This window comes from Plecotus auritus, assembly GCF_963455305.1.
Source record: "Plecotus auritus genome assembly, chromosome: 9".
NCBI lineage: Eukaryota > Metazoa > Chordata > Mammalia > Chiroptera > Vespertilionidae > Plecotus > Plecotus auritus.
The window spans coordinates 47,653,997-47,677,845 of record NC_137783.1 but is presented as its reverse complement, the minus strand read 5'-3'; the positions used below and the strand labels follow the sequence as shown (position 1 = coordinate 47,677,845).

Genomic DNA, 23,849 nt, shown 5'->3' with positions numbered 1-23,849 from the left:
TAAATTATTTCCTCTAATTAATCCCCTTTTAATGTGCACGAATTTTGTGCACCGGGCCACTAGTGTCTCTTATAACTAGACGTCTTTACCTTCTGATCACCTTTACCCTTTTACCACTCCCAACCCCAGGCCTCTGGCATCTACCAATCTATTTTCTGTATCTATGGGTTTCGTGGGTTTTTTTGGGTTTGTTTTTTTTTGTTTTTTGAAGATTCCACAATGAATGAGATCATACAGTATGTGTCTCTCTGATTTCACCTAAGATAATGCCCTCAAAGTCCACCTACTAGTATGCAGTTGCAAACGGCAGAGTTTCCTTCATTTTTATGGTTGAATAATACTCCAGAGTGTGTGTGTGTGTGTGTGTGTGTGTGTGTGTGTGTGTGTATGTAATTTTTATCCATTCATTCATTGATGGACAGTTAGGTTGTGTCCATGTTTTGGCTACTGTAAATAATGCTGCAATGAACACAGAGGTGCAGATATCTTTTTGAGACAGTGATTTCATTGCCTTTGGATAAATATCCAAAAGTGGAATTGCTGGATTATATGGTAGTTTTATTTTTAATTTTTTGAGGAACCTTTGGAAAAGCAGGATAAATGTTTAATTATTTTCTTTAAATTATCAATTACCAGCGAACCAAGATGGCAGCATAAATAAACACCAGTACTCACCACCTCCCACAATCACATCAAAATTACAACTAAAATACAGAATAACCATCATTCAGAACTGCTGAAAGCTGGCTAATTGGAAGTCCTACAACTAGAGAAGTAAAGAAAGCACACTGAAACTGGTTGTAGGGAAGGAGGCATGGTACAGGCTGGTCCAACATCCACATGTGCCATTTTTTTTAATTGGGAGGGCTATCTCAGCTGCAGAGGCCCCCACCCCCTGTGAGGAGCAAGGGGTCCCAGCCCCACACCAGAACCCCAGCCCAGGCTCCCAGAGCTGGGAAGAGAAGTACCCATAACTTCGGACTGTAAAAACCAGCATGGATTGTGGCTGAGTGATGCAGAGGCTGCTGGAGGATAGGTATTTCTCTTAAAAGGCCTGCGCACAAACTTACTCGGACTCAATCACTCTGAGCTCCAGCGCTGGGAGGCTTTGGGGGACCCAGGGACATACAGGGAGGAACTAGATTGTCGGCATCCCAGCAGGAATTCAGGGTGGCTTTCTCCCAGATGTGGGTCCTTACAGAGGTTAATGTTCAGGTGCTAGGACCTCCCCCATTGCAGAGCTGACTGGCAGCCGTATCTGAGTTTCCAACAGCCTGGCTCACACTGTTCACTCTGCTCTGATGATTCCTTGAGACCCCACCCCAACCAAGCTGTTTGCAGCCCCACCCAAGCTGTTTGCAGCAGCTTTTCCATATGAATGACCTATCCTGGCTCAGGCTTCAGACTTTGCTAAAATCTCTCAAACAAGCAGCAACTGGCATGAGGGTGCCCAAACTATCAATAAAAGGCCCAACACCTGGCATTAACACCAGCCTGCCTTGCTTCTCAACTGGGCCTCACCTGAGCACTTCACAAGCCCAATACAAGTAGCAGCCATCTACAAACCTCTCTGTAGCTCCTACCAGGTGGCCCCAGGCAGTGGCTGTCTTTGCACCTCCCAGAAGGCCCCAGAGCCAGTGCACCTGATAGACAGCTTCAGACCATACCAGATTACAACTCTATACATCCACAAGCAACACACTCAAGGGGCAGACTCAGTGAGCACCAAAACCCCAATGAAGCAAGTCCTGCTCCATAGGGGTGACTCCTGCATAGCTGCTCTTCCACTGTAGTCACAGCTGGTCCTCACAGCCAGTTGGCCAGGAGATCAATTCTTCTCAGTGACACCACAGCAATCAAGTTTCAACTTCAAGACTGTACACACAGCCCACACAAGAGCACACCTAGAGTGCCCAGCTCAGGTGACTGGGGAGGCTGAGCCATTGGGCCTTACAGGACACCTACTACACAAGGCCACCCTACCAATTCCAGGAGACATGGCAGCTCTACCTAATATAGAAACCAACAGGGAAGCAGCCAAAATGCAGAGACAAAGAAACATGTCAGAAATGAAAGAAATGGAAGCAAACTACTGGATACATAATTTAAAACAATAATTATAAGGTTACTCAAGAATCTCAATGAGAGCTTTAAGGGATTCAAAGAGAGCTTCAAGGAACTTAGTGAGACTTTCAAGGATGTTACTGAGAATGTCAAAGACATGAAAAAGGACCAGTCAGAAATTAAGTATACACTATCTAAAATAAAGAATAATTTACAAGGATTCAACAGTAGAGTAGAGGATTCCAAAAATCAAATAAAAAATCTGGAATATGAAGAAGCAAAAAACACCCAATTAGAAGAGCAAAAAGAAAAACGAATCCAAAAATATGAAGATAGTATGAGGAGCCTCTGGGACAACTTTAAGCATACCAACATTCACATTATGGGGGTACCAGAAGGAGAAAAGAGAGAGCAAGATATCGAAAACTTATTTAAAGAAGTAATGACAGAAAACTTCCCCTACCTGCTGAAAGAAATATACTTATAAGTCCATGAAGCACAGAGAGTCCCAAACAAGAGGAACCCAAAGAGGACCACATCAAGACACATCATAATTAAAATGCCAAGGGCTAAAGTCAAAGAGAGACTCTTAAGAGCAGCAAGAGAAAAGCTGTTAGTTACCTACAAGGGAGCACCTATACAACTATCAGCTGATATCTCAATAGAAATGTTGCAGGCCAGAAGGGAGTGGCAAGAAATACTCAAGTCATGAATAGCAAGGACCTATTACAACCAACATTACTCTACCCAGCAAAGCTATCGTTTAGAATTAAAGGTCAGATAAAGAGCCTCACAGACAAGAAAAAGCTAAAGAAGTTCATCACCACTAAACCAAGTATTACATGAAATGTTGAAGGGTATTCTTTAAGAAGAGAAAGAAGAAGAAGAAAAAAAAATTAAAAATATAAACACTTTTTATAAGAGCAATAAATACATATCTATCAACAACTGAATCTATAAATCAAAATAAACAAAAAAATAAATAAATTTTAAAAATAAAATAAATGAATAAGAAATCTAATGACCAAAATAAACTGGTGAACAAAACAGAATCAGAGGCATGGAAATATGGAACAGACTGACAAATCTCAGAAGGAAGGGAGGAGTGAGGCAGGAAAAGATTAGCCAAAGATCTTACATGCATATATGCATTATCTATGGACACAGACAATAGGGTAGTGAAGTCCTGGGCTGGGTGGGAACTGGGTGGAGAGGGGCAATGGGGGAAGAGGGAGTGGGATATCTATAATACCCTCAATAAAGATTTTTTTTTAAATAAAGAAAAAAGAAAATAAATAAATTACCAATTACCAGCGTAAGGGATTGGTGTCCTAGTTACCATCAAGGGTGATCAATTTGTTTTGTTTTAAAATTACCTAGTTTTTAAAAGATGTTATCACAATTAGGGCACACTCCTTAATTTTTCTAAGTTCCCAAAGAAGCCTTTGAGAGTACATTACATATTTCACAAGTATATCTCTGGGAGTGAGCAGAAGTGAGTTTACTAAAGAAATTCATTTACTAATCAAATGATATTCAGACTTGAATATCAAGGTTGAAAGAACTTTCTGTGAAATCATCTAGTCCAACCACCCATCTGACATTAAAATCCCCTGTACACTCTCTCACCATGCTCTACTTTTCAGGGAGTGATAGGTAAATGGGTACAAGCTGGTGCTGTGTTTTTAAAGCAAGTTTAATTATAATATGTTCACTGACAGCATAGGATTCTTCTTAATATCACTATGCTGATACAATGGCACATAAGCAAAGTACGCTCACATTGGTTAGAGCTAGAAGAAACATTGGAGGTCACCAAGGTCAATGCAAGCAAGTAAAAAAAGATAACCCTCCCCCAAAAAAGATACTCCCACAAAACAGGTTCCTCAAAAAACAGATGCTTCTGGTACCTTTGACACATGAACATTTTGCAGAATTAACAGAAACATAGTTCTGAAGAAACACCCACTTAAGTAAGCTAGAAATATGAAGACATCCATAATGGTAAAAATTTGCATCTGTTCAATTAAAATAATAGAACATAAGGAGGATAAAAATAAACACATCTCACTTTAAAACTGTGATGTATAACATATATAGAGAAAAAATGCCCAAAACATATGTATAATATAATAATTATTAAAAAAAAACCACCCAACACTGTAAGTCAACACTACAAATCAAAACAATTCAACACTATAAGTCAAAACAACTCAACACTATAAGTCAAAACAACTCAACACTATAAGTCAAGAAATAGAACATTATTACCATTTTAGAAGCCTCTGTGCTTCTCCCTGTGTATAACCCTCTTTCTTCTTCCCAGAGGTACCACTGCTCTGACTTTTATGATCATTTTTCCTTACTCATCTTTATCATTTTACCAAATAAACAGACATCGCTAACAAATAAAGAAACATGCCAGTTTATTTCTACAATGTTTCTGAACTTTAAATAAATGGAACCTAACTATCTATCTAGCTATCAATAATTCATTCATATCTCTCAATTGTTTTTGAGATTCATTTACTCTTTTATTCTAATTGAGGTGAAATTAATTTAACATAAAATCAATCACTTTAAAGGGAAAAATTCCCATTCCTTTATTACTGATTAATATTCCAATTTGTGACTACACCATGATTGTTTTTATCCATTCAACTATAGATAGACCAAAAGGGTCATCATGAACACTGTCAATATCAATATTTTTGTATATGGATCCTACTGTGCATGGGTTTCTCTAGGGAACATACCTGAGAGTGGAATTTCCTATTTTCTACCAAACTTCTTTCTCAAAGTGTCTGTACCAATTTACATTCCCAAGAGCATTATATAGGAATTCCAATTGCTCCACATCCTCATCAACAACTGATATTATCTGACTTCCTTTTTTGTAACTGAATACTTATTCTTATTGACTCACAGAGGCTCTACTTTTTTAAAAAATTGTTATGGGCCCTGGCCAGTGTAGCTCAGTTGGTTGGGCGTTGTCCTGTACATCAAAAGGTTGCCGGTTCAATTCCCAGTCAGGGTACATGCCTAGGTTGTGGGGCTCGACCCCTGGTAGGGGGCATGCGGAGGCACCCAATCAATCTCTCACATCAGTGTTTCTCTCTCTCTCCCTCTCCCTTCCTCTTTCTCTAAAAATCAATTTTAAATCTTTTGAAAAAGAAATAAAATAATAAAAACTGTTATGCATCAACCTTTACTTTTACTTAGGACTTGACTGCCATTTAGAACAAAGCCATTCATCAAACTCAATATACCGTAAGAAAGAACCTGGGAAGTTTTAACTAATCAAAAGTTAGTATCTCGGCTTTTATGCAGAATAGGCCAAAATGTCTGAAAATTATTTGTAGGAGAATTAGGTGATATGTAAATATAACAAATTTAAAATGCTATTGAAATATAATAATGGTTTTTAAGTTTATTCCCTTATCTCCAAGCAAAGGTGTTCAGTATATAATTCAGGCTTATTATGCATGCTAAGATCAGAATAGTTCTGAATCCTTTTTGTTCTGGAAAACAATACTCAGAAGCCACGATTTTATTAAAAATAATTATGTTGCCCTGGCCAGGTAGCTCAGTTAGTTAGAGCATCGTCCTGATATGCCAAGGTTGTGGTTCAATCTCCAATCAGGGCACATACAACAATCAACCAATGAAGACATAAATGAGCATAAATGAGTGGAACAACAAATATCTATCTATCTACCTCTCAAATAAAAATAATTAAAAATAAACATCAAATACAGTTGTCTTGAAAAATAATAATAATGTTTAAAATGCCTAACACAAATGAATAAAATCAGCAGTAGGAAACCGAAGTGTTAAAAGATGAAAAATTGAAATTTCAATTTTAGACACAGTCTAATATTAAAAAAAAAAAAAAGGTTGCTCCTTGAACAGTTACTTTTCTTTCCTAGAGGATTATTATTCTTAGCAACAAAAAAATATTTTAATTACTCACTTAATAAATGCTGGTGGCATATCTCTCTTCAAAATCTGATCCTCAGTGGTTTGAACAGTCTCTTTCCCAACCTAGAGAGGAAAAAGAGTCACAATTTAAATATGAATTCTCAGACTTTAAAAACTTTTAGTAAACCATATTTAAAACATATATTTTATAGCAATTAAATTCAAAGAAAATTTCGGAATATTTTACAATTATCAAGATTTCTCCCATCTACGCTTCCACAACACACTTGGATAACAATCTGAAGTACAAACATAATGCATTAACCCTTCTCTAGAGTAATTACTTAGAAGGCATCGTTGACCACAGAGGGAAAAACTCATTGAAATATATATGTGTGATGTGTGCATGTTTAACTGACAAACTGCTTTGTTTCTACAAAAGCACAGGAAGTACCTGAATCAAGGTAGGTATGCTAATGTGTTTATAGAAAAAAAAATTCTTATTGAATTGGGAAAAATATGTGATGGAATTATGACTGAAATTAGAAACCAAACATATGAAAATACACAACTTCACTAGTAATAAGCACATTTTTTCCCCTAATTCTTTTTAAGATCAACTTAAAAAGAAAAAATATATAATGCTAAATGCTGCAATGGAATAGTTTTACATCCTACTGGTGGAAAAAGAAATTGGTATATTCTCTGTAACAATCATTTGTTAGTGTGTGTTAAGAAACATAAAAAATGTCTTATCTGGGAGTTCCACTTATGAGAATATACCCTATAAGCAATAATATCAAATATGGTAATAACAATATTCACAAAATTATTCATTATCATGTTAGTTATGAAAGCCAAAATGTTTTTTTAAATTACTTACCCAACAACAAGGAATACTTAAGTAAATTAAGATATATCTTTAGATTGAGTACTGTGGGGTTATTAAAACAATGGTTATAAAGACTAAGCACTATGGGAAAATTTTTGACATTATATTTCATTTAAAAGGAAGGATAAAAAATAATACACTATGAACAAAACAAACCAAAAAATCCATATGTATAAAGCAAAACAGTGAAAAAGTATAAAACAATATGTTACCAGTGGTTTTATTAATTCTTGTGAAATTTTTGAGTGAATTTGTATCTATATTTCCTGTTTTCTAATTTTCTGGAATGTAAATGTAGACTTTTTTTAGTTTAAAAACTAATACCAAGCACTGACTGGTGTGGCTCAGTTGGATGAGTGTCATTCCATGCATAGTGATGTTGACAGTTCAAGTCCCAGGGCACATGCCTGGGGTTGGGCTCAATCCCCAGTGGGGGGCGTGCAGGAGGCAGCTGATCAATGTTTCTTTCTCATCGATGTTTCTCTCCCTCTCCCTTCCTCTCTCTTTCAAATCAATATTTTAAAAAAACATATAAAAATTTAATATTAAAATGTTATTTGGGGTTTCTTAGATACAAATATTTTCTACCTAATAATTTTAGAATTTATCTGTCATTTTATTTAAATCTTCTAAGTGATAAAGGCTAAAAATTTAAAAATATTGACATATTAAAATATTAAAAGTCACACTAACCAGATTGTGTGTCTGTGCACATGTATTTATTATACCACAAATGATACACATACTTACCTTCTTCAAAATTATTCCTATGTAAGGCTTAGATGTCAATTTCCCTTTCACTATATCACATATACTGTAAAGTATTATAGAAGTAAAGTTTAATATAGTGAATGGTGAAATTCACAATTCTATCAATATAAAGCTACCTAAGAGTGTTAAATCATAAATATACACCCCACTTTAATGCAGAAATCTGTAAAATTTTCTAAACTCAGAATGGAAAGTATCTCAATCCTACTATTTAACTTTTGATTGAATTTAAAGATGAAAATGAATAAGAAAAATCCCTAAATGCACAGTAAAGCAGCTAAAGGCAATAACACAATAAACTACTCTCAGAGAATACAAGTCATGCATAAGTTAATAAATACAAGTTTTTTCTCTCAAGTTAATAGCTCAGAAAGAGCAACACACATTACACTGTGTAAGAGCCAGTGCTTTTGTAGACAATAGACTGTCTGTATACAAATAAAAGCCTTTTAAATCAGCAGCTGGTTCGGTAGAGTTTTTCAGATCAAAACATGACAGAATATTTCCAGATGTATTGTTCACTATATTTCCCGACTAAAATCAACCATTCAAAAAGCTGTGGGCCATTGCTTCTCTGCCTTTTGGCTAAGATCAAGTATAGTAAAAAGCTGTGGGCCATGATATCATGAAGTAAAAGATGATGTTCAGAAACAATCACTAGCTCATACTAAGTATAAAGGGCCTAGAAGGAGATTCACATTTAGATACATGGAGAGTCCTTTTATTTTAGACACACACATACACTGAGAGAGGAAGAGAGGGAGGGAGCGGGAGGTGGGGGGAAGGGGAGAAAGAGGAAGAGAGAGAGAGAGAGAGAGAGAGAGAGAGAGAGAGAGAGAATGAATTTTTCTTATGTCTTCTTTTTTTATTAATATATTTTTATTTATTTCAGAGAGGGAGAGAGAGATAGAAACATCAATGATGAGAGAGAATCATTGATTGGCTGCCTCCTACACGCCCCTACTGGGGATAGAGCCTGAAATCCGGGCATGTGCCCTTGACCGGAATCGAATCCGAGACCCTTCAGTCTGCAGGCTGACGCTCTATCCACTGAGCTAAACTATATAGGGCCTTCTTATGTCTTCTTTAGAAAGTATTCAGTTATTCAGTTTTATTAAATATAACATTAGGTACTGGGATAGAATAGGGAATAAAAATAAGTTTCCTGCCTTCATAAAACCGATATTCTAGTAGGAGTAGACAGCGAGTACAAAAGTAAATAAATAAATAAACAAGATCATTCCAGATAATAAGGATGATGTGATAGAATGCAGGAGAGGGAGCCTACCTTAGAAAGAATAGACGAAGAAGGCTTCTCTGAAGAAGTAACATTGGAGTTGAGACTTTGAAGCTGAGAAGGAACCACACATGCAGAGCTTGAAAAGAACAATCCAGACGCAAAAAAAAAAAAAAAAAAGCCCTATGGAAGGAAAGTTTGGATATATTCAAGGAACCACAGGAGGCCAGTGAGGAGGAAGGTGTGGTGATGAGGTTGGGTAAGAAGGCAAGGCTAGATCACAAAGAGGCCTTTAGGCCAGGTTCAGGTGTTTGGAATCTTTTCTAAGCACAAGAGGAAGCAGGGGTGCTAAAGGAGAGGTTGGCATGATGCGACTTTTCTTTTCAAATGGTCATTTTCCTTGTTGTATGGACAAGTGATCTTAGCAGGCACAGGGAAGCAGGGTGACCAGTTAGGAGGCTATTGCAATCATCCAGGAGAGAGACGATAGTGACTTGAAACAAGACTTGAAAGTGAAAATGGAGAATTACTTCTTTGGGAAGCAGACAGAATATTAATAGGACTTGTTCTTGGACAGACTGTGGTAAGGGTTGGGGAACAGACTGAGGGAAAGAAATAAAAAGCTCTTGATAAAACAATCATATACCAGGCAGAACCGTTAAAACAAATATTCTGACCCCAGTAGAGGTAATTACTAAGGAATGAATTTTATTTAATTACTTACTTTTAAATTATCTTTATTGTTGAAAGTATTACAGATGTCCCCTTTTCTCACCCATTGACCCCTTCCACCCCGCTCCCCGCTCCCCAGGTCTTCACCACATTATTGTCTGTGTCCATGGGTTATGCATATAAGTTCTTTGGTTTTATTTAATTACTTTATGTCTCTCTTATAAGAGTGATGGTAAGTGAGAAAGAGAAATAGATAATAGATACTCAAGTGATGGGCACTAAATCTGATTTACTATTCTAAGTTGCATTCATACTTGCAGTGAGAGTATCCACAAACACTCTCATTTCAATATACTCAGTCTAGAATAGGTCAGGTACAATGAATGGTCCAGGTTTCAAGGCACAACACATAAAACATGACTATGTAGAATGACTACCATTTTCACTTGGGGAGTTAATTTTTGGCAATGCTATCCAACAGAACTTTCTGTTGTGATGGAAATGTTCTACTTAAACTGTGCTGCCCAATACAGTAGCCATTAGCCACACGTAGCTATTGAACACTTGAAATGTGGCTAGTGCAACTGTGAAACTGAATTATTTTATTTAATTTTAATTAATTTTAATTTTTTAAAATTAAATTTCATTCTTTTATGCGGTTTTAAGTTCACAGCAAAATTGAAGGGAAGATACAGAGATTTCCTTACTTTCTGCCCCCATATCTCAAAAGCCTCCCACATTAACATCCCCCACCAGAGTGGTATTTGTTACAATTGATGAACCTAACATCGACACAACATAATCAGCAAAGTTCATAGTTAACATTATGGTTCACTGTTGATATTGTATATTCTAGTGTTTGACAAATATATAATGACATGGTAACATACAGAGAATTGCCCTAAGAATCCTGTGCTCTGCCTATTCACTCCTCCCTGGCCCCAAACCCCTGGCAACCCAATGATATTTTTACTGTCTCCATAGTTTTGCGTTTTCCAGAATGTCATATAATTGATCATACAGTATGTAGCCTTTTCAGATTGGCTTCTTTCAATTAGTTCTAATTTAAATTGCCATTTGTGGCTGGAGGCTACCATACTGGACAGCTCAGGTCTATGGGACTTTGTCTCCGAAAACTGATCTTCCTACCTCCAGACCCCTCCTCCTTCTAATGTACTCTTCACACAGCTGCTAGATTATCCTTCATTTTTGCCTTTGCTATGTAGTATCTTCACACACAAAAAAAGCGGGGGGGGGGGGGGGGGGGAAGAGCTGGGCCTGGAAAGGTAAAAGTTGCCAGGTAGAGGAGAGAGAGATCAGACAGCCCAAGCAGAAAGAGGAACACGGAGGCAAAGGCTCCGGTGGTTTAAGCATGTGAATGACTTGACAAGAAAGACAGGCAGGTGTGGCTTCACCAGAGGACATGGCGGGAAAGGACACCCTGAGTCAGCCTATGAATGGCTGAATGCCAAGTCAAGGCAGAGAGAATTATATAACTTAACCTGCCCATTTATTCAAAAGTTATCATCCTCTGTCCTAGTTCTTTCCAAATCAGTGTTCACTCGCTGAAATATCAAGTCAAGAACTTCCAAATAAGCCGGTTTCTAAAAATACGCAGGACCAGGAAAGCTTCTCCTTTTTGTGAACGATGGCAAGCCTGTCTAGGAGAGCCAAAGACGAAGCTGCACGCTTCTCAGCCATCAACCAGATCACAGGAAACGCACTGTCCTCCGCTCTCCCCACACCGTCAGAAAGAAACGTTTTTACAGCACCCATCTCTTTCAAATAAAAGGAAAAGAACAATTTTAAAAGGGATTAACTCACAAGATGCTCTTTGTTAGAGAGCAGGAATCTCCATGGCTTGTGGAAGGACATTATTCCTGGAGGTCAGCCTCAGTGTGGGGAAGCATATGATTCCTAAAATAGGCTCCAACTCTGCAAATGAGCAGGTCAGTTATAATCTTGACAAATGCTTCTTAAATCTGTTGAGCACCAGGTAATTAAAACACTTGGCTGGTCAAGCCAAATGTTCTTGCTACATACATGGTAAGAGCACATGCATGGGAAATTTGGTGACTTGGTTTCTAGTTCTGGCCAAGCTAATAAATGGCAAGGGGACTGTAAATAAATCATGTAATTAGTCCAACATTTCTTCTACACTATGTGATCTCTTTAGGTGTTGCCTCACTTATCTACTGTGAGTGGGCCAAGTTTTATTTAGCTTTCTGATAAAGGAAATTCACCTTTAAATTTATCTTTTCACCCAGGCCGGTGTGGCTCAGTTGGTTTGAGTGTAGTCCTATACAGGGGCTCAATCCCTGGTCAGGGCACATACATAGGTTTCAGGTTTGATCCCTGATCAGGCACGTATGGGAGGCAAACAACCAATATTTTCTCTCTCATCTTTCTTTCTCTTTCTTTCTCTTTCTCTCTCTTTCTCTCTCTCTCTCTCTCTCTCTCTCTCTCTCTCTCTCTTTCTCTCTCTCTCTCTCAACATATCCTGGTCTGAGGATTAAATAAATAAATTTATCTTTTCTACCTTAAGTCCTCATTTACTACCTCAAATTCTTTTGGGGAACAAGACAGATATAAAATGATTAATAAATACAAATTTTAAAAGATCTCCCTTCCTATATATTTTATCTATATGTTTTTTGAATGTGAAATTAAACTGAAGTAGGTGCCTGATTTTTTTTAACCTTAAAATAAAGCTGATTCTCTGGGGGCGGGGTGGGGGGGGTGGGGAGGGCCTTTATGTTAAAGGGTTAAAAAAACAAACGAACACCAGCCCTGGCCAGTGTGGCTTAGTTGACTGGACGTAGTCCCATGCACAAAAGGTTGCTGATTCGATTCCCCATTAGGGTACATGCCCAGGTTGCCGGCTCCATCCCTGGTGGGGTGTGTGCAGGAGGCAAATGATAGATGATTCACCTAGATGTTTCTCTCTCTCTCTCTCTCCCTCTCCTTTCCTCTCTCTCTAAAAATCAATAAAAATATTTTTGGGGAAAAAAACACACACACAGAAAAAAAAAGAATGACATACAGGTCTTAGTTATAAGTCTAAGTTCTGCATAAGTTTTCCAGATAAGCATTTAAAAATAACCCTTGCAAAATAATCTGACTTTATAGTAGATACATTTTATTTTTTCCAAACTTTATTCCATTGCTGAAACTCAAATTTCTTGGTTCTATTCACTGCTAAAATTATTTCTCTTTTATTTTCTTCTTCAAAGAATTGCCTCTAACTCTTGACGCCCAATCCCATTCAATTCAATAAACGGACAAGTGCCAACTATGTGTCCACTAGGTGGTGGGAAGAGAAAGAGATAAGAAATAAAGGATCCTTAGACATTAAATTGAAATAATGGTAGTGAATGAATAAGAGGCCCGGGGGCATTTTTAGGGGCTTGGCAGAAAGCCCTGTTTCCTTTGAAGAGATCTTACTTTGTTCAGTAGTTAATTTAAATATCTTTTGTTCAATATGTGACTTTAGTTCAAAATTCTATGTGAGAGGCCTTTTGTCTTCTGATGTTGTTGTTACTCCTTTCATCACAGTCTACTAGATTTGATTCAGTGATGTAAAGAGATTTGGCTTCTTTCCAGCAAAAAAAGCTTGGCTGGTTCAAGTCACAATCCAGACTAAAATTTAGGTTAATATAGATGACTCCCTTAGCTAGACTAAGTGTAAGAAAACAGGAAGACAAGACACAGCAGGAAGGACTTGTGTTACCAATTTGCACATATAAGTGGTAACTATAGAGTGTTATATTAAATAGGTGGCAGGAACTTGATGGTATTTAAAAATCAACAGAAGTTCTCAATGGACAAGAAGAATCAAATAATGAAAATGTAAGACTAACTTACAGTGAAAGCTATAGGCCAATTGATTGTGACCAGATAAGGGAATGTCATCCATCTGCCTGTACTCAGGCTCAAATCAATGTTTCTTATGGCATTAAGTATTAGGCTGATTAATCCATTATACTAAACAGCCATTCTGATATGCAGTTGTGTCCAGTAGCATGCCTGGGACATATAAGAAAAATGTATATGACCCACCATCAGCAACACTTTTGATGGTTGCCCTGCAGTGATGATGGATTTGTGATCCATCCACTCCCTCACTGGTACCTTTCGTGTATCATTCACAGATGGTACACCAAAGTCAGGTGTTTAAAAAGCCTCATATCCAGAAAAACTAGGACTCTTAACCTATTCTGATTTCCAACTCATTCACTAATCAAACACTTATTGAGTACTTTCTATGGTAGCCACTGTGTGCAACACTGTGTGCGATGGGGATACAAAAATAAGTGAGACTCAGTCCTTGCCCTTCATAGACAAGAAAATGCTTAAACAAATCATGTTACACCATGTGTAACACATGCTTAAGAGAGTTACATGCAAGATTCAGCTCTGCAGCCAACACCGGTTTGGCTCAGTGGATGGAGCGTCAGCCTGCGGACTGGAGGGTCCCAGGTTCAATTCCGGTCAAGGGCACGTAACTTGGTTGCGGGCACATCCCCAGTGGGAGGTGTGCAGGAGGCAGCTGATCGATGTTTCTCTCTCATCGATGTTTCTAACTCTCTGTCCCTCTTCCTTCCTCTCTGTAAAAAATCAATAAAATATATTTAAAAAAAAAAAAAGATTCAGCTCTGCATCAGTGAGGTAGGGGAAGTTTCACAGAAGATACTCTAGGAAGGGTAATAAGAGCTCTCCACGCCCAGCTGGCATGACTCAGTGGCTGAACGTCAACCAGGAGGTCATGATTCAATTCTCAGTCAAGGAACATGCTAGGGTTGCAGCTTGATCCCCAGTAGGGGGCGTGCAGGAGACAGCCGATCAATGATTCTCATCATTGATGTTTCTATATATCTCTCTCCTTCTCCCTTCCTCTCTGAAATCAATTTTTTTTTTTAAAAAAAAAAGAGCTCTCCAGGCGTAATGGGATTCATCAAAGAACGGAGAGCTTTCTAGGAGTAAGACAGCATATGTGAAAGCATGGCCAATTCAGGAAGACAGATCCATGTAGCTGGAACACAGGGTTGAAGAGGAGGTGAGGAAAGGAGAGAAAATTGGAGAAGCAGTAAGGAGCCACATCAAGGAGGGCCTTGTATGCCAGGGGCTTAAGCGTTATTCTCTAAGCAGTGGGAAATCATTTAATTGTTCTAAGCAAAAGATATTATTAGGTTTGCATTTCAATAAGAAAAATACAGCAAGAATAGACCAGAGGGAAGAAAACTAGGAGGACAAGTTTACTTGTTAGTTCATTTATTCAATCAACAAATACAGGGCGGGGCAAAGTAGGTTTATAGTTGTTCATATGGAAAATAATACAATAGTTAATAAATAATAATATAAGAATTAACTCCCTGTTTTGCATACTCACAACTGTAAACCTACTTTTGCCCCACCCTGTATTTATATAACATACCATGCCAGGTATTATAGGCAGTGATGAAGAAAACACACATGGGCCCTCATTTCAAGGAGCTTAGAGGCAGTGAAAGATAAACTAAAGATGAACTAAAGTAGCAGTATACATGGGTATGAGGGCAGATGTAAGAGATGCATCTACATGACATTCACTCCATATGGAGAGTGAGGGAGAAATTAAGTATGACTCCCAGGCTTCTGACTCAAATGACTGGTAGTATAGGTAATATAAGAAAGCCAGATCTGAGCATCCTCCTGTGCACTGAAAGATCACGGGTTCCATTCCTAGTCAGGGCACACGCCCAGGTTGCAGGTTCAGTCTGAATAAGGGTGTGTACCAGAGGCAACTGATGTTTCTCACATCAATGTTTCTCTCTCCCTCTCTCCCTCTCTCCCTCCCTCCCTCTCTCCCTCCCTTTCTCCCTCCCTCTCCATTCCTCTCTCTCTAAAATCAATAAAAAAAATTAAAAGAAAGCCAGGTCTCAGAGGGAAACTACTTAAGACCTGTGGGATTTTTAGATGGAGATAAGTAAAATGTTCCTCAGTTTACTTGCCTGGACCAAAGAAATAGATTGGAAAGTAACAAGCAATCAGGTAGTTCTAAAAGCCTTGGACAGGGAATGAAATGGAAACCCAACAACACCAATGGATAAGCAGCTGGTGGAAGAACAAGCTGGTGAGAAGAGCCGAGAAGGAAATGTCTGAGAGAGGGGCAGGAGCAATGGTAGAACTCTGTTATGAAAGCCAAAGGAACAGGGAGTTTCAAGAAAGTAAAAGAATAGCCAACAATGTCAAAGGCCAGAGAGGTTAATTATTTCTAGTATATTCACAGCACTGTGCAACCATCATAATTTTTGAACATTTTCATCACCCCAAAAAGAATCCCATTAGCAGTTACCCTCCCCCCATTTATTCCCAACCCCTCCCCATCCCTATCCAGCCCCAGGAAACCACTAAGCTACTTTATGTCTCTATAGATTTGATATAAATGTAATCATACAATATGTGATCTTTAGTGACTGGCTTCTTTCATGTTGAAGCATGCATCAGTACATCAGTGGTTTTTATTGTCAAATAATATTGCATTGTATGGTTATACCACATTTTATCATTCATCAGTTGAATGACATTTGGATTGTTTCCACTTTTTGGCTTTTATGAATATGGCTGCTATGAACATTACTGTACATGTTTTTGTGTGGATATATGTTTTCATTTCTCTCGGGTTTAAATCTAGGGGTAGAATTACTGGATCATATGGTAAATCTGTTTAACAGCTTGAGGAACTGCCAGACTGTTTTCCATAGAGGCTATAACCATTTAACATTTCCACCAGCAATGCAGGAGGTTTCCAATTTCTCCACATCCTCAACAACACTCGTTCTTTCTTATGTTTTTTGTTGTTGTTGTTTTTCATTATAGCCATTCCTGTGCAGTGGTGTCTCACTGTGATTTTGATTTGCACATCACTGAGGGCTAATGTTGAGCATCTTTTCATGTGCTTATTGACCATTTGTATATCTTTTTTGGAGAAATGTCTGTTCAGATCCTTAAACCATAGTTTAATTAGGTTATCTGTCTTGCAAATACTTTCTCCTAGTCTGTGAGCTGTCTTTTCACTTTGATGGAGTTTCTCATTTTAATGAAGTCCAATTTATCAATTTTTTGGTATACACTAATGCATCCCTTAGTGATGAGGATACTTCCGAGGAATGTCTCATAGGCGATTTCATTATAGGCGGACACCTATGCCATATGGTATAGCCTATTGCTCTGAGGCTACAAACCTGTACATCATATTACTGTAATGCATATTATAAGCAACTATAACACGATGATATCTGTATATCTAAACATATCTAAACATGGAAATGTACAATAAAAACACAGTATAAAAGATAAAAGCGGCCCTGGCCGGTGTGGCTCAGTTGGTTGGAGCATTATCCTGTGCACCAAAAGGTTGCCAGTTCAACTCCCAGTCAGGGCCCATACCTAGGTTTCAGGATGGATCCCCAATGGGACGTGTACAGGAGGCAACTGATTGATGTTTCTCTCATACATGGATGTTCCCCCCCCTTTCTCTCCCCCTCTCTCCCTAAAATCAGTAAAACATATCAGGTGAGGATTAAAAAAATAAGATAAAAAAAATAGCACACCTACATATAGCACTTACCATGAATGGAGGTTGCAGGACTAGAAGCTCTGGGTGGGTCAGGAAGGAGTGGTGAGAGAATGTGAAGGCCTAGGCCCTAGGGCCGTGGTCGGCAAACTGCGGCTCACAAGCCACATGCGGCTCTTTGGCCCCTTGAGTGTGGCTCTTCCACAAAATACCACGGCCTGGGCGAGTCTATTTTGAAGAAGTGGCGTTAGAAGTTTAAGTTTAAAAAATCTGGCTCTCAAAAGAAATTTCAATCGTTGTACTGTTGATATTTGGCTCTGTTGACTAATGAGTTTGCCAACCACTGCCCTAGGGCATTACTGTGCACGACTGCAGATTTCCCCCTGCCTCCTCCAACAGGGTAGAATGCAACATCAAAGCTGGCAATGTTGCTCCATGAACAGGAGTGAGGGCTGGATTGGTTGGAAATCTCGGGGAGAAACTGACTGGGTAAGGCGTAGATCACCTTAATCGTGACTGTCAGGAGGCAGTGAAAGGTGGCCTGAGGATCAGTAGGAATAAGACATTAGATGGAGATAGGAACATAGGGATTTGTCATGGCAGTGTGGTTTTGGCTGTTGCATGTGGGAGCCATGGTTAGGTTGAGGAACTTGATGGTATTTATAAAAAATCAAAAAAGTGTTTAACCTGGCGAGGGGTGGAACTGAGAGTTCAATATTTTGACTTGGGAAATGTATTTTTGGTTCTATTGACCCTGTCTGAAAGAAATAAAGCTTATCTGTGCTTTACATCAAAGACTTCCACAAAGTACAGGCACAAATGAGCTCCACACTACCACAGAAAGCTTTTACTAAAGTGCACTTAATACTTGGTAAGGCAGCTCCTGTGGACCTGTGTCCTTGTATAGCGTCTGAGATCCTCAACAAAGAATTTACAGCATTATATTCTGAAGACCATCACGCTGATCTGAGAGGCTGTAGCACCCTCTAAATACGTAGCACAGGGGACAGGCTCCTCTGTCTGAAACAGGTCAGTGGCTGACTGACTGGGATGTCATCTGTGCATGCAAAATTGAGGTGCTGAGTGAGGGAATCAATCTATTGCCACACCCCACAGAAAAGAAAATTCCTCCTGAACCACATATCCTTCCATTTCTTACAGGAAATTCAGCTCCATTACAGTCTTGTGGAACCACCATTAAATATAATCTTATGGGTCCATCATTGACCAAAACATCATTATGGGGCACAGGACTGCAATATCTAAGAAGGTTTTGCCTACCCAACACCATGAAGGTTTATTCCTATCTTTTATTCTAAGAATTGAATAGTTTTGACTCTTACATTTAGGTCCATGATCTATTTGGAGTTCATTTTTGCATATGGCATAAGAAAAGGGTTATTTTGTTTAAACAGAAGAAAACCAAGCATGTTGACAGGCTGAAAGAAGTTATGAAATTAGACACTAATTATGAAGCAAGGTTCCTGAAAAGGCAGGGACAGAATCTGGAGAGCAGGTAGAGAGACTAACCTTAACCAGGAGAAAGGCTACCTCTTCTCAGAGACAAGAGGGACAGTGAGGAAAATGAGTGGAGACAGGGTTGCATCTGTAACTGTAGAGTCTATAAACTATGTTTCTTTCGTAGGAATTTACAAGGCATGTTAGTACTTTTACGGATCTAAGATAACCTGCAGTCAGGAAATCTATTTCATTTTGTTTAATCCACCATTTTCTAAATACATTTGACCCAGAATTCTTAATTTCTTAACAACTATTAACCTATGATGAAATTTGGATTTGTACAACATACGTAGGGAAACAGTGATCTAGGCCAGGAATTGGAAACTTGGCTTTTGTGCAGAATTTGGGCCAAGGGTGGTTTTTGTTTGGTCTGCGTCGGCCCCCCCGCCCTTCCTTTTTTTTTTAAATAAAAAAATTTCACAGAGATCCAAATTCCTAACATATCTTGAAATAGCAAGAGATTTATTTGGCCACACTAGATCTGCATTCCAATAAGGGAACAATTGGCTGGAACCCAAATGTCCCATAGGGGGAATACAGGGTGGGGCAAAAGTAGATGTACAGTTGTTCATATGGAAAATAATACAATAAATAATAATACCAGAATAAACGCTGTCTCGAGTACTCAACTGTACACCTTCTTTTGCCGCACCCTGCATACTCTCTGCATCACTCCCTACAATCTTCACATCCAGATCTTGTCACTCATTGGTGTCGCTGCCAGTCCCTGTGGGTGTCTGGGTATCATTCCTACACGAGGCCACCCTCTCAGTGCTTATATAGAGTGAAAAGTTCCTGAAGCCTCTCTTAAAAAGCCCTTACCCAACTCCTCTCTAAATGTTTTCTCTTATAAAAGTGCTCTTCTTGTGAGAACTATGAGAAAGATTTAGAAGTATTTATGTCAGGAATGACAAAATGGCAGTGCATGGAACAAGTGCCCACATCTATTTTGTTTGACCTGTACAGTATTTTTTTCATTAATTTTTAATGTTTTTATTTATTTGAGAGAGAGAGGGAGAGAGAGATAGAAACATCAATGAGAGAGAAACATCAATTGGCTACCTCCTGCACACCCCCACTGGGGACTGAGCCCACAACCCTGGCATGTGCCCTGACCAGGAATCGAACCAGCGACCTCTCAGCACATGAAATGACACTCAACAAACTGAGTGTCACCCCCCGACTGGCCAGAGTTGCACAGTATTTTTTTAATGGAAAAATTTACGTTAAAAAGAAATAAAAATTTCCAGATTTTAATGAGTATCAGGATGATCTAATAACATTAGGCCTTGTTTCCACATGACAATAAGCTGGAGATAGTAGCATTTTTCTTTAATCAGGGCCTGCATTTTTCCATTTTCCACAGTCTCTACCACTCCCCAATGTCCTACAATGGGCCTGAACCACTTATTACCTATTTGGCCCTGCAGGTATCTGAGTTTGTGCCACCTGATTTAACAAAAAAATTCTGTCTTAATTAGCACATTACATTAGGCAAGTTCCCCAATATCTTGAGTGTCAAGTGAAAATTTACTTATGTCTCAGCTATTTCACTAATAAAAAATAATTTCACATCCCACTCTCCCCTAAACATATTGAAAAAATAACTAGAAGAAAATACAACATGGAAAATAGAATTTCAGATTAGTTTTTTTTCTCTTCTTAATCCTTTTCTGTACTTTCCAGATTCTTAAAAGACATAAGTACACATTGCCTTCATAATCAGGAAAATATAGATAAAATATATAAAATGTATCAACAATATGCTTGGTAAATAATCTGTAAAGTAATAAGACACCACCAGTGCCTAAAATGCTCAAATTTTGACCAACTGCCAGAGCTTAATTGAAATGTACAACAATGTGAACACAATCAAATGGGTTGAACAGCAGATGAACCATGTCGGTGACAAATTTTAATGTCAAGTAAGCTCATTTGATGCAACATACTTTCCTTAGAACTAGCGTTAAACTGCCTGGGCAGCAGCTGTTTATCCTAACTCAACATGGGATAGAGTGTATCAATTAAGGCTAGATAAATGTTAGCAGAACAGCCTTGCTCACCAGATCCCTGTTTATGAAGATAGTTGGGCAGGCCTCCAATTTGCAAATATTCATTCTCTCCCTCAACTCGGGATTCTTCTGTAGACTTCACAGCCACCTACACTTGTGCTATGAATGGCCACCAATTTAACAACAAAGCAAGTCATCAACACAGGGAACTGATCTCCACCACCCACTTTCTCCCCAACTTTCCCCATGGAGCACAAGGTATGGCTCCTTCCATTGCACAGAGAATTTCAGAGTGAAAAAGAATTTGGCAATCGAATCCCAATTCTTCACTTTGGAAATGAGGCTCAGAGAAGTTATTACTCTAAGAAAGTTGCAGAACTTGCATTTTAATCCAAGCCTCTTGACTCTCCTTCCTGTGTTTTCAGGTATACTTCCTAACTTGCAAGCGATACATTGTTAAATAACAAATAGTCCTACATTTGTGTACAGTATATCAAACCCTAAAGTGATTTCCATTTTGGTTTCAAACATACATAAGAAAATGCTGCATAAAAGAACAAAGAGGTCCCCCAGTTTTCATACTTGAGTTCTGCTTCAGTGACAGGAACTCAAGTAATAATTATGGGAAAATAAAGGAACTGTTTTTCTCTCAATCTCCTTTACTTTTTTTACTTTTTTTTGGTTATTAAAAAGATTACTTAAAAGGGAACTCAATTTTAGTTCCACTAGTTTCATAATTAAATAACTATTGCATAATCATAAATACTGGTGGAGATGAAAAATTATTGCATGACCAGAATTTAGTCTCTTTTTTTGGTCTTGCGAGTATGTTTATTAAAGCTGGGGACAGTGAGACAGAGGAAGGGCTTAGGATAGAAAAAGCAACAGGAGAGAGCCCAGGCAGTGCTCTGTTTGGCTCTCTAGAAACATTATAGGAGAGAGGTGAGCCACATGGGGCTGTGCTGACTCACTGAGAAGTCACAGTGACAGAAGTGAGCCAAGGTGGGGCTGCTGTGAGCTCAGTGAAAAGTCAAAGAATAGGGGTCTTTGGAGACAGGTTCAGGGGGTTAGCACAGGACGAGCTGCCACTGCCTGCTGCTTCCCTGGTTGCAAGTTTTGTGGGGACCCTTAGAGTTTAGGAGAAAGGAAGTTCATACCCCCAAAAAAAGAGGAAGAAAGGCACGGGTGTGCTCTAGAGAGAGTGGCCTGAATGTAATCTTTAGTAGATGCTTCAGGTAGAGAATAAATTCCTTAGGTGTAGGGTCTGAACTACTAGTATTTTTTCCCTAGTGACTAGTGCTTAAGAAATGCTCAGAAAATAAGTGCCAACTGAAATAAATAAAATGATAAAGATAATAAAATAGGTTAACATTTAATTCTACCATTTTCATATCTGCCCACATATACTCTTTAAATACTCCATTCTTATTCTTTCTTTTTTTACTTTTAGTATATATTTATTTATTTCAGAGAGGAAGGGAGAAGGAGAGAGAGAATCACTGATTGGCTGCCTCCTGCATGCTCCCAACTGGGGATCGAGCCTGCAACCCAGGCGTGTGCCCTGACCAGGAATCAAACCATAACCTCCTGGTTCATAGGTCGACACTCAACCACTGAGCCACGCCAGCCAGACCATTCTTAATTCTTTGTATTCTTGCACAATTAACTCAGAAAGACCTTCATTCTTTCATTTTCATTCTTTCTTTGTACAGCTATGCCCAAGTCCTTTATAACTCTATTAAGGCGAATAGCTGGGCTCCCACAGGCTTTTTAAAAAAAATCATAAATAAAAACATGGAAAAAAAAGAGAGCTAAATATTGCTAAGGGAAATTAGGTCAACTTTTCCACCTGCCCTATCTATCTCATACATGATATAAGCAGTGGTTGGCAAACTCATTAGTCAACAGAGCCAAATATCAACAGTACAACAATTAAAATTTCTTTTGAGAGCCAAATTTTTTAAACTTAAACTTCTTCTAACGCCACTTCTTCAAAATAGACTCACCCAGGCCGTGGTATTTTGTGGAAGAGCCACACTCAAGGGGCCAAAGAGCCGCATGTGGCTCGCAAGCCGCAGTTTGCCAACCACTGATATAAGGAAATAATGCATGCAAATGTGCTTGACACACCATCAAAGTGTTATCAAGTACCATAAATGTTTAGTCCCTCAAATACCCCAAAGGCTCCACCAGCATCAAAACAGTCTCCATCTTCTTCCTCACTGTCCTCTAACCAAGTCTGCTTTTCTCAAAGTATTATCATTCCACAGAATTTAAAATGTACTCTTCTTTTTTTCTGTTTCTCTGCTTTAATAGCTAGAATTGCAAATACACTTTCTCTTAACAGTCTTAATTCACAATGCACTGAATTTCAATTACAATGTAGCTTTTGCCTGGGTATGTAACCACCATTTGTAACATTGTCCCTACAGAAAAAAATAATTCTAAACCAATTTGTAAATGAAATTTAAAAAGCAACCCATTTTTATCTTAGGATAACTGGGACCTAAATCCTGTTCTGGAAGGTAACATGAAGTATTGGGAAAAGAAGTGGGCCTTTGAAATGAATCTCACCTTGCTCTGCTATTACAAATAAGTCCTTGGGCAAATAAATTAATCTCTTTGAGACTCAGTTTCCTTATTAGTAAAATGGGAAAAGTACTAGTAAAATCTCTCCCAGAGCTAAAGGATGTAATACATATGTAAATCACCTAAAACTAGGCCAGGAAGATAGCTAAATAACAGTTCCTTTTTCTTTCCCTCTGCATTGCAATGCATTGAGTCATTTGTGATTTCCACTTCCTCCTTTAAAAAATGTGGTTTGGTCTTTTGTTTGATTTTGAGCACGTGCTATACGTCAGGAGCTTTTTATTATCTCATTAAATCCTTGTAACAATCCTAGGAGGTAGGTACCATTACCATCTCATTTTACAGATGAAGAACAGTGGCACAGAGAGATTAACTGATTTGCCTAAATTCACTCACATTGTGGTGTCATCTTCAGCACACAAGTATGTTCTAATCCTATACCACTTTGCTGTATCTTTTTTTTTAAATGAGGGAGAGGGATTCAATGATGTCTAAAGGTTTATTCTAAAATAGTGTATGATTCTATAAATCAATGGAACTGCCAGATGGCAAGAAGGAAAAGAAAAAGTTCAAGCTCACAAAAGGCAAATATAAACCACCAGCTTGCAGTCTAAC

At 38.4% G+C, this 23,849-nt stretch overlaps 1 protein-coding gene and 1 pseudogene across 3 annotated transcripts in view; one reads left to right on the top strand and one right to left on the bottom strand.

Moving 5' to 3' along the window:
* Positions 1 to 23,849, bottom strand: part of VCL (vinculin) — a 118,986-nt gene that overhangs the window by 67,082 nt on the left and 28,055 nt on the right. For both annotated transcript variants that reach the window (XM_080643101.1, XM_080643102.1), the window contains exon 2: positions 6,038 to 6,108. In XM_080643101.1, the coding sequence (XP_080499227.1) occupies positions 6,038 to 6,108 (71 nt within the window). The remainder of the gene's footprint in view (positions 1 to 6,037; positions 6,109 to 23,849) is intronic.
* LOC308257720 (small nuclear ribonucleoprotein G-like) overlaps positions 15,639 to 23,849 on the top strand; it is a 28,101-nt pseudogene continuing 19,890 nt past the window's right edge. The window contains exon 1 of the transcript in view: positions 15,639 to 15,669. The product of the transcript in view is annotated as a small nuclear ribonucleoprotein G-like (transcript). The remainder of the gene's footprint in view (positions 15,670 to 23,849) is intronic.